The sequence below is a fragment of the Austrofundulus limnaeus genome, unplaced genomic scaffold (genome assembly GCF_001266775.1).
Source record: "Austrofundulus limnaeus strain Quisiro unplaced genomic scaffold, Austrofundulus_limnaeus-1.0 Scaffold317, whole genome shotgun sequence".
Taxonomy (NCBI): Eukaryota; Metazoa; Chordata; class Actinopteri; order Cyprinodontiformes; family Rivulidae; genus Austrofundulus; species Austrofundulus limnaeus.
In genome coordinates, this window is record NW_013952719.1 from 525,048 (window position 1) to 537,034 (window position 11,987).

At 37.6% G+C, this 11,987-nt stretch overlaps 1 protein-coding gene across 1 annotated transcript in view; it reads left to right on the plus strand.

The window, feature by feature from the left end:
• The window catches only part of rps6kal (ribosomal protein S6 kinase a, like), a 26,916-nt gene extending 15,647 nt beyond the window's left edge, over window positions 1-11,269 (plus strand). Inside the window, exons 15-22 of the mRNA XM_014022072.1 lie at window positions 2,389-2,511; window positions 2,700-2,789; window positions 5,074-5,232; window positions 5,691-5,852; window positions 6,010-6,086; window positions 6,232-6,349; window positions 6,822-6,962; window positions 9,984-11,269. Coding sequence (XP_013877526.1) covers window positions 2,389-2,511; window positions 2,700-2,789; window positions 5,074-5,232; window positions 5,691-5,852; window positions 6,010-6,086; window positions 6,232-6,349; window positions 6,822-6,962; window positions 9,984-10,109 — 996 coding nt within the window. The 3' untranslated portion in view covers window positions 10,110-11,269. The remainder of the gene's footprint in view (window positions 1-2,388; window positions 2,512-2,699; window positions 2,790-5,073; window positions 5,233-5,690; window positions 5,853-6,009; window positions 6,087-6,231; window positions 6,350-6,821; window positions 6,963-9,983) is intronic.
• The last annotated feature ends 718 nt before the right edge of the window (window positions 11,270-11,987 follow it).

Here is an 11,987-nt window from a genome sequence, read left to right on the forward strand (position 1 = left end):
CTACTACTACTACTACTACTACTACTACTACTACTACTACTACTACTACTACTACTACTACTACTACTACTACTATTCCTCAAATTTTAGCTCAGTATTTTTAAATTAACTTAGTTTAATAATTTTTGTGCTTGCTAAATTTGCTTGGATGTGGTGGCCACCTCGAATGAATTTGAAGCCACTAGTAAAACAGTTGTTTTCTGAGAATTGCATAAAAAACATTATCTGTCTTTCATCTTTTATTGACACGTAATGATTTTTATAGATTTAGCCTTTGTAAACCATGAAATATACTTATAACCAAATGCAACYTATGGAGTTTAATGTTTCGTAGTTCAGTTTTAGATCTTTGTTGTATAGATGCATAGCAATAGGTGCATAGATACATCTTGTTGGGGTTGTAGCAGAGCTCCACGTTGGTAAATTGAAGTCAACGCCATTTATCCTATTGCCACAATCGGAAGTAACAAAACTTTTGTTTGTGTGTGTGTGTGTGTGTGTGTGTGTGTGTGTGTGTGTGTGTGTTGGGGGGCGGTGACTGGCAGCCCTCCTTATTTAATTGTCGGGGAGAGACTACTTTTTTCCTTCAACATCCGAACAACATAAATATCTAATTTATTTATTACATGGTGAAAACACCTAAATAAAAACTATTATTGCTTAAATGTAAGCAGGTTTAAGCATTTGCTCCGACCCTGCAGTGCTCTTGTTAGATCATCGATACAGTCTGAGCTGAACCACTGCTAAAGAGAGTTTCTGTCTTTGTGACAACTGAGGGTTGATTTTGTTAAACCCCACTTCAGAATGTTTGAACTATCCCTTTAACGTATTAGTTAAATAAATTATCTTTTTAGTTGAGTAAACCTCACCTTTAAGGAATATCTGTTCACACMTGACTAGGACTCATGACATTTGATCAATATTGAACTATTTCTTTTAGATAAAAGCAGAGGTAATGCTGGGACCAAACTGTGTTGTTTTTACTCTGAGAGTGTACTCATAAAAATGGAAAAATATCTGCTAACAGAACTATTCAGAATTACAAAGCCTTGCTCGCATCTGATTTTGTTGAATATTTTTTCACAAGAACATCCAATTAAGCTGACACACAAATGGCAATCACCCTGCCCTGTATTACTATGCATGAGAAATGTGAGTGGGTCACTTCATTCTGTCGTCCAATCAGCAATGGCAAACCCTGCTACAAAGAAAAAGAGAACTTGAGTGATATCAAAGTGCTGATTGTAATGTGAAAAACAGAAATAAATTTAGTTTTGAGAGAGCTATATCTTCTAGTATCAATGACAAGTGAAGAGTTTGAGGCAGATTGCATGTGTGCTGATTAATGCAACCAGCTCAGAGAAATGACGTTTTGAAAACTGACAGGAAAAATRAGCTCTGTTGTAGGAAAGAGTTGTGGCTGCCGCTAGTGGAGGGTCACTCATCATCTTAGACCACTAAAGGCACACGTTCTGCAGCCTTTCTGTGACTTTCTTCAGCAGTTCAAGTTGTTTATGGAGTAGACATGTTTATCCATCCTCTTATAGGTCACAGCTAATTGCAGACACCTTATTGACTAAATCACACATAATCCGCAGGATCAATTATGCAAGATAATTGACTTATTCTGGGAGGGTTCAGAAACTTGTTTAAAGAGAAGGTTGCTTTTGGGGGTGATGGATCTGTGCTCCTCCTGTGCGTCATTTTTGTCCTTGCATTTTGGCAACAGGACTGTTGTATGATTTAATATATTCACAGTGTCAGAAAGGATACATCTTGGCAGCTGTGGAAAATGTGCTACTTTACCTTCATTCAGTAACAGCCAAGGATATTACTCACATACTGTGCCACGAGTACTAAAGGCCCCGTCACACTCTTAACGTTTTAGACAACGTATGCTAATGTATAAAATAGTTTTTATGTTTAAATTACTAATAAAGTATATTTGATCAATTTGTTAGCATTACAGTATACACATCTAAAAGAGGCATGCAGTTGATTTTTTTTCATTTCCATCTTCAACATAGATGTCTTTAAAATTTTCATAAGTTGGCCTAAGTTGTCTAAAATGTTAGTGTGACAGGGCTTTTGTATTATTTATTGGAAACCATTCCAGATGGATTTGATGTTTTTGATGTAAAATGTTTTTATCGTAAAATTTGGAAGATTGATTGGTCCGCTGAATAAATAGGACATTTTGGACATAAAAATGGCTACAGTGTTTGTATATAAAACACACTTTAGTTGTTTGGAGCTGTTTAATTCTATTAGTCACATCAGGTGAAAATGATAAGTTTTATTTGTCTTGTGACAGACACACAGTGACAGAACCCTTTGCTTTGGACATGTTTATTCATGTTGATATGTTTTGACTCTGGTTGTTTCCAGGTTCATGGCGGTTCGGCCAAGTTCTCAGATCTGTACGAGCTGCAGGAAGACATCGGGGTTGGATCTTACTCCATCTGTAAACGCTGTGTAAACCGAGTTTCTGCCATGGAATATGCTGTGAAGGTAGCTGTGGTGATCCTTTAATTTATTTGTACTTTCAGAACATCTTAGTTAGCCTCAGTATCCAGAGTAATCATGTTGAGAGTGAATATGCAGGCTACAACACCAGCAGAGGGCAGTACAGATTTAATTTGCAGAGAAATATTCTCTGTTTTTAGAGTGATAATTTCTGTCTGTTTTGTTTCACTCAGATCATAGATAAAAGTAAGAGGGACCCCTCTGAAGAGATTGAAATCTTGATGCGATACGGGCAGCACCCCAACATCATCACCCTGAAAGACGTCAGTAAGATTTTTATGTCAGCTTTTCAAGGTATTTTAAGTCTACAAAATAGCTAACCCTGGCAAAGATATGGTCTCACTTGGTAAATGTTAATTTAGCTGTTTTGTTCTGTTTGAAAAATGTCGCCACAATGACAAATCTGGCTTTTGTAAATCACATTTTAAAAAAAGTGAGATTCTTGTAGTATTTCAAGTACTTTGTTTTGCCTCCTCATATTTGTTTTTTGTTTTTTTTGGCAACTTGATGTATTTGATTTACATACTTCACTGATGCAAAACAAGGTTTTCTTTAAGCCAGATTTCAGTTTTTACAGATCTGTTAAATGCAACTTACTCATTCACATTTTTTTAAGTTGCCAGTACAAAAGCATTGAAGCACCTTTTTATTATTGGACCAATACTCTTCCAACACCTCATTTAGTAGAAATGCTCTCTGTCCGTCTGTTACAACTTCAGAAAGCTGTAACTTTCTTATAGAAAGGCTAAAATACACCAAACTTTGTATGAGTCATCCATGTTGCATGTCCGACCATACCATCTGGTCATATGACATCATCAAAACCCTGCCCCCTGACAACAGGAAGTGACTTTTTTTGGCTTGGAGAGCTCAATCTCTGACCCTCTTGACCTAATCACCAACAAATTGTAAAAACTTGATCTCCCCTGCTTTGAAGCATGAACACTTTATAGAGAAAGGCGTGATCATGKTGGTGGGGTGAATTCAGACATCACACCGTTCACATATGTTTGGCTCTAAATTCCACATATTTCAGCCAATCTGCGCCCAACTCACTATGTTCGATCCTAAACCACCCCACTACTGGAATGCAGTCCAATTTTGGGGAGGTGTGGCCTAATTACTTGGCAGCATCCCCTACAATTATTACAAAAATTATGYTGTGTTCACACCAAATGTGATTTCAGTGTCAAAATGTGTGTTCAGAGTGTTCACTTTGAGGTCAAACAGACACGAGTCAAAATTGCACTTGAAGCACTTGACGTGCGTTTAGCATGTCGATAGCCCCCCCCCCCCAGTCGGTCTCTGTTTAATGGCAGATGAAATATAGGATGTGGCTTTGCTTTATTTACTGAGACCAAGAGCACGTCGCGCTCATCGGATAATTAATTCATAGTTAATTCACCTGATAATTCAGAGACGTTCTGAGTTTGGTGAGTTTCATCACCCAGGAGCTGCGAGCTGCGAGGCTCGCTTTCAGAACTATTTTTGTCCCGAGTCCAGTTTGATGAGCCTCTGACCTGTATCGGTGCTCTTCTGCCAGGACACCGACTACAGACACTCGATTTCAGCAAAAGAGCTCCTGTCCATCTGTTTCAGGTTAGTGGACATCATTCAAGAAACTGTCCCATCGAAAATCTGTCACTACGTCACACATTGGAGTCTCTCTGGTTGGTTGACGTGCTGCATCGAGCTGCAGAAGTTCAGATTTTCCAACTCCGAATTACGCGTCAAGCGCGTCGAACGCTCAAATCGTTCAAATCGCACCGCTCTAATCGCGCTAGACGAGCCGCAGCACTTCCCGACGTTGCTTGACGTGTGTCCACCATAAACTTTGCATGTAAACCTGACGCTGAAGTCACGTTCGGTGTGAACGCAGCATTAGCCCCAAGCCATGCTTGGACCTGGAATCATGAAATTTGGTAACAAAAAAAAAGTCTCTTGGTGGTCCAGTCCCCACAGGAAGTCAGCCATTTAGGATCAAAGCTGCCAATATGTCTCTATTCTTTCACATTTATCTGTTGTCTTTACACTTATACAGTTTATACATCAAAACATTTAGTCAGCTTACAACATTAAAATGTAAATCCCATATTACTATAAATTTAAACTGCATGTTACTATTTATTTTATATTTATTAACGTGGTCGACTTTAGTTTTCTTTCTTTGACAATCTTCTGTTTTACTTGCTTCAGACTTGATCTTCAGGGGAAAGGGAAAATCTCTCACCACACACTCTACTGAATTATCCGAGTCTTTAGTATTTTTTATTCTTTAGGCTTGTATTTATGTATTGATCTTTAGGTATTAGTTTAAGAAATCCAACCAAAGTCATTCACTTGATTGATAACAAATTACTGTTTTTTAAGTAATATTTTTAGAGATTTGCTTTACAAACTGTGATTAATTTTTGTGTCATATCCATGATTTTATTTTCTGAAAGTAAAACGGCTCAATAAATGGCTTCAGTGAGTCGTGATCCCATATTTTCTCTGCCAGGGTTGATAAATACTGTCGTGTGTTGTGACTGGCTCTGCATGTTGTAGGTGTACGATGAGGACAGGTATGTGTACCTGGTGACAGAGCTGATGAAGGGAGGGGAGCTGCTGGATCGAATTCTCAGGCAGAAATTCTTCTCTGAGAGRGAGGCCAGTGCTGTGCTGTACACCATCACCAAGACTGTTGACTACCTCCACTGCCAAGGCGTAAGGAAACACCTCATCACACAAAAACACAAGCTGAGCTACATTCACACTGCAGGCAAATGCTACCCATTTCAGGTTTTAATGACAGTCTGTATCTGACAAATCTGATTTTATTTATTTATTTATTTATTTAGTTAGTTAGTTAGTTAGTGTAGCCAACCAGAGACCAATTCAAATGTAAACACTAAAGCAAACAAACAGCAGATATTTAATCTGCTCTGATTGCCCAATTTCAGAATCGATTCACCCGTACTAACATGTAGTGTCAATATTTACTTCTGTAAACTGAATGTGACATCATGTCATCTTCTGTGCGTGCGGGTCACATCAGTGTCATGGAGAGTTCATACTGGAGTCTGATGGAGGTCACATTTAAAATATAAGAAMATCCACACAAAAACAAAATCAGATTCAAACATTAAGACCTGCAATGTGAACGTAGGTTTTAACCTCCACAGGTGGTACATCGAGACCTGAAACCCAGCAACATCCTCTACATGGATGACTCTGGGAATCCTGACTCCATCAGGATCTGTGACTTCGGCTTCGCCAAGCAGCTTCGGGGTGGAAACGGTCTGCTGTTGACCCCCTGTTACACCGCCAACTTTGTGGCACCAGAGGTGAGACAAACTGAGAGAAAACATCCTAGATGTTGGATCTAAAACAGAGTTTAGATTTATGGATACAAAGACATAATGGGCAAAAATATTTATTATACAAAAACCCTAATCATAATTTGTTTTTGTAATGTGTTGTTAATTTGTCTTTTTTTTAAAGGTACTAATGCGACAAGGTTATGATGCAGCCTGTGATATATGGAGCCTTGGAGTTCTACTGTACACCATGTTGGCAGGGTATAAACCATAATATATAAACCATACTAATACTGTCAATTTAACCTTGAAGTAAGAGTKGAGTTTTTATGTCACTAACTTTGCTTTGTGCTGGGACTTTAAACTTGGATGTATAGTGTATGATTGTGTTTTTTTTATTTATCAGGTACACACCGTTTGCTAACGGACCAAACGACACGCCAGAAGAGATTCTTCTACGGATCGGATCAGGAAAGTTCTCTTTGACAGGCGGGAACTGGGATACTGTATCAGACTCCTCAAAGGTGCTCATTCTGGCTCTTCTGTAGTATTTTCTACTCTCTCTGTCATATTTCTGTGTGAGGTGATGGGAGGGGAGTGGGATTAGTCTGCATAACTTGCATAAATGGTGCCTTTATTACAGTTTAAAGCTGGGACTGCACCTGCTCCAGTTTTGCTGTGTTAAAACTTTTCAAATGGGAAGTGAAATGTCTTCAGCTGCAGAATAGAAGTCCAGTTGTTCAGTCTTTTAATAGTTTTTGGATTTTATAAATTAGTCTTTCATACTTGTCTTTAGTGCTTAGTGATTTAAGTTTTAGATTTCTACATTCACAGTAAAACAGAGATGATTCAAAAGTCAACCTCCGTTCTTAASCTACTTGTCTTTTCTGCAGAAATACTAATATAGCAACACAAATGAACATTTATAACAATACAAATTCAAAGAGACTGTGTTACTTTGATTTATTTGTTTGGCTGTAAATGTTTATCTTCCAGGACCTGCTGTCTCACATGCTCCATGTAGATCCTCACCAGCGATACACAGCAGAGCAGGTTCTGAAGCATTCCTGGATCACGTGCAGAGACACGCTACCACACTTCCAGCTAACACGACACGATGCACCACATCTGGTCAAAGTGAGTTTTTTTTTATTCTACTTTCTGTTAAATAAAGGATTTGGAGTCTTTGTCCTCACAGGCTGTGATGATAAATTCTGTTTTTTATATTTTATTTTATTTTATTTTTTTTCAAGATTTTCTTAATACAAGTTTGCTTGTTAGTTTAATTTCCTTTTTTTGCTTTGTTTTGAGAACTGGCATACATCTGTAGCATAATACAACCTTTATACTTTTTAAAATATCAGGTACTTGTGCTTGTCATTTTAATAGTTTTTATTTCAGTCTGTGTGCAGTTTTATGTACAACTAACATGAAGACTTTGCTTATTTTAAAAAGCATTTTTCTTATTGACACTAGAATCCAGTTTTCTGCCTTGTTAAGGCATTTTGTCCAGCACAGAGTCTAAGACGACTTTAGTCTGTTTATCGAAATTTTAGGTCAAACTATTTGAGTTTTTTATTACCAGTGTGTAGCTTTAGAAATCAGAGCAGCTGATGTAGCACACCAACTTTATTTATTTGTAACTAAAATGTGTGTTAATAATAATAATCTGTAAAATAAAATATAATTGATTATCTGAAATAAACGTATTTGTAATAATTAAAATAACTTTTGACACATAAATGTGTAGAGATGGATAAGGTGGATGGTTGAACAAATGAAATTTATGTTCTTGTTTAGATTGTTTGCTACAGTGAGCTGGCTGTAGCAGCTGCTTCATCTTTGTATTTTTATTGGTCAATTAAAATCAGTCATCTGATAAATTGATCTACCTCTAATCCAAACATTAAGTTTTCTCTGCCTCTTCAAATTTTTCATAAGCAAAAAATAGGAATATGTTCATCTACACAACTTTGAGCTGATTCGGTAATAAAAATATTAATATTTGTAATCTTTGAACTGAACTGTGTCAATGTTTTTAGCTTTTAGTGAAACAAACAAAAGTGTCTCTATATAGCTGACCACTGAGCTACCATGATCCATGACTCTCAACTAAAACCACAGAAATATTTAGCTCAGTATGTGTAAAATTTCATATTTACTAAGGTTGATAAGCTGTTGACCATTTTGAATTTTGTTTACTCCAAATATGAATCAGTTGTGGATGTACATCCATTGATTACTTCCTGAGGATGTGATTAATGCCATGTTCTTACTGAGCTGTAACTGTTCCAGACTAGTTAGAAACTCTAAATTGCAAGAAAATAGGCACATTTTCAGCTACACACTTGCTGAATTTTGAGTGTTTGCAACCAAGATATGAACAAGTTGTCCATTTACAATTTGTTCTGCCAGTTTTTGAAAATTACAGTTTATTTTGTGTGCAGGCTTTACATAATTGTGTCAAACACATCCTAACAATACACCAATGGAAAATGTAGAGTCCTCACCCTGACCCACTGTAGCTCTGTCAGGACAGACCACAGTTTGGGTCCTCACCTTTCCTATTTAATTGTATTTAATTGTTTTGTTTACGTGTTGTAAACATGCCAAGACGAGCATTATTAGTTTGTGGTTCTGACTTTAATACATTTTTGTAAGCTGGAAGTAAATCACCTAAAATCTAGTTTATTCCAGTAAACACCGAAAGAAACAACCTCCTAACTTTTATTAGTAAACATAGGATTAGTCTTGCTGCTTTGAGTTTAAATATGTACGCATAAACCAGTGGTGAATCGGGACCCCAGTGTGGGTCATAAAAGCCAAGTAAGGGGTCCTTGGATAATTTCATATTAACAGTAGTGGGCACAGTTCTGCTAATACCAAAGCTAACTTTTTGTTTAGCAGATTAGGGTTTTCGCTAAATTAGAAAACCAGTTATCTTCTTCTAAATGTTGTCCCAGTTCTGCTAACTTTAAGTCAATCATACATTTGTTTCTGTCGATTCTGATGTTTCTGTGGATATCACACAGGGCTGCTTGATTATTGCAAAAATTATAATCACAGTTTTTTTTGATTGAAATTGAGATCTAGATTATTTTAAAAAATTATTCATTCACTTTGATAACATAAATTTATTGAACACAAACAAACAATGTTTCCCTCAGGATTTCAAATATTTTTGAAACAATTAGACTAAGTGAAACTTTGGCTATGGGAGGATGCTGGCAGTGGCGCTGGACTCACAACACAAAACAGTGTAAACGTCAACTGTGAAATTCAATCAATGTTTTCATGATCGTTGAAAAGCCAAATCGTAATCAAGATCAAAATCTGATTAATTGCCTGGCCCTAATATCACATATGTCTTTGTTTAAATAGCCCGGTCCCAATACTCACACTCCTGTGTTCCTCAAACACRTTCCTGCTGAAGGGTTCGAGCGCATGAAGCGCATTGCCCACAATTATGGCAGTGCCCACCGAGCACCTTCCAGTAGTGGTGGCAGTAATGCACTGAAATTAGTCTGCCAACTGCCAATAAAACCAAAGAAGAAGAAGGCATATAAGCCTCCTTTTGGTTCATGCGCTTTCTCCTAAAAACGATTGCTTGTTGTTGTTGTACTATTAGCAGTACAAATGCCAAAACAGCTATTGGTCTCACCATTTTGGATGTTGCAGTTACGACGCACAGGAGCAAGTCGATAACCTAACCTGTACTGTCCCCGTTTTCCCATTTTTGAATACTTGTAACCTGCCCACTCACACCCTTATCTGCACTTGGACTAAGTACATGTCATAGAGGGCTGTAGGATGCAGTGCGAGTATTGGGACCTCGCTAATAAATGGCCTTGAGTTAGCTTCCACTAATTTTTTTACCTGTTTGCCATTTGCAAAGTTAATTTTGTTTAGCAGATTAGCAGTTAGTGATGACTAAAGTTATGCCCTCCACTGCATATCAAATGACATGTTAAAATGAAAAGTGTTGTCATTATGTCTCTGTTTAAAAGAGATTTTAGCAAAATCTGTCTTTAAACCAGCAGCTGGGGTTGCCTTTKTCACTATCGTGTGTTCACAACCAAAATGTTTGTGAATCCCTGCCAAAAAGGATGCATTACTATCAGTCTGTGGTTAACTCGTGGTGTCCCTTTTTTCTTCCAGGGAGCGATGGCTGCAACCTATTCAGCTCTGAGTCAGAAGACGAGTCAGCCGGTGTTGGAACCTGTAGCAGCGTCCAGTTTAGCCCAGAGACGCAGCATGAAAAAACTCACCTCAACAGACATGTAGACACACGTCTCTCGCCCTTCAACYTTCACCTCACGCTCGCCGACTCAAACACAGAGGAGCAAGCTCACACACTCACGCCCAAGTGTTGGCCAGTTCAAACATAACGCCCCCCCCCCCACTTTTCTTACAAATATTTATTTGAACACATCCAGCATCAGCACTCAGAAACACGCTCACACAGACAGCAGGGAAGTCGGTCGAAGACGTAGAGGAGAAACTCACATATCTGTTACTGCTGAGAGACGGACTCGTATTTATTTCCACAGCTCTCATATGCACTCGCCCTTCTCGCCTTTCATTCGCTCTTCCTCCTTGTTGGGGGAAGAAACGCACCAGCTGATGTTCTCCTTCACTGTGATTGGCTGATTCAAAGCTGCTTGGTTAAACTGTGCCCCCCACACCCTCACCCACTGCTCTTCATCACCACTCTACCATCCTCCTCCTCAGTTCTCTCTCTCCTCCCTGTGTTTGCTTTTTGTGTCTTGAATTTCTTTTCTTCACAATGAAGTAAAGATTTCTGTTGAGGGTGGTAGAACAGATGATATTGACTGAGGTACACTGTAAGACTGTTTACATTCTGGGACTCAAAACAACAAAATAAAGAAATAAAAATATAGAAATTCTGCTTATGGCTGAAGTATAAAGTACCTCAGGATCAAAATCATTATACCAGCACTTTTGGGAACATAAATGCATGTTTGGACAGAATCTGTATTTCATTTCCCTTAAACAAACAAAACTGCATTTGACTCATGTTACTTTGTGATGCTGAAAATGTATCAGAAGGTAACATAAGCTGCTGATGGATCTCTGAAAATGCCAAGAATATGAAGGCACAACAGTGTGGTCGTGATAGCAGAAAAATATTGTTTTGAGAAAAAAGAGAAAGATTATATGTCTATAAATATAAATACATGTGTGTGATGTTGATTAAAGATGAAGAGCATGTGGTGGAGGTGTATGGATTTCTCTGGTGGGGACGGGACGCACCCCGTCGAACCAGAGAGGCTGAAATAAAGAAAATATTTCCATCAATCTCTCTTCAAAAAGACATTGTGGAAATTGTATGATATTGTATTTATTTCATTTGATTTTAAAAATTCTATTTTTTTCTTTCAAGTTCTGTATATATTGACATTAAAGATCATTATTGACATGCAGCTGCTGTGATTCACTGTATCATATAATGCATTGACATTTTGTGAGTGACGTTAGGAATTTTTTTTAATCTATTTACGTGAAAGATCTAAATACATGCCCAAGGATTGCAAATCACCTGCCTTCAAATCACCTTACCTTTTATGCCATGATTTTTAAAATAAATTTAAAAAAATCATCCTATGTTGAAAAATTAAATTTAAGCTTTGTTGGTCAAATCTTGTAAATAACGAGATCGTGCCAGATCTTGAGATCTCGCATAATTAGAGCTCAGGTTTGTTGGTGTTGAATGTCAGATACAACCACACCAATTTTTAGTTCAATATTTGTAAACCTGATTGAGTAAGAGTTGTGTTTGCTTAGGTCAGTTGGCTGTGGAAACTAACTTGATCTGAGACTCCAAAAGTTAATCAGTTGTAGATGTGCGTCCAATAATTACTTTTTTTTTTCCACACCGTCCACTGCCCAGCAGTGTGAAACTCAGAGTGTCAAGATTAGGCCCAGCATTTTACTTTCACAAACGCGGCATTTTACCATGATGCTCCGTTTGATATATATTTAAACTTTAATAGAAATTCTTTTTGGGTTTAGATGTAATGGACGTGGAGATGAAAAAGGAAAAAGAAAAGGAGAAAGATGAAGAAAGAGATTCAAAGGGAAACTAGATAACAGAAGAGAAGCATTGAGAAAAACTATGTAATAAATATAGCCATCTAAAAT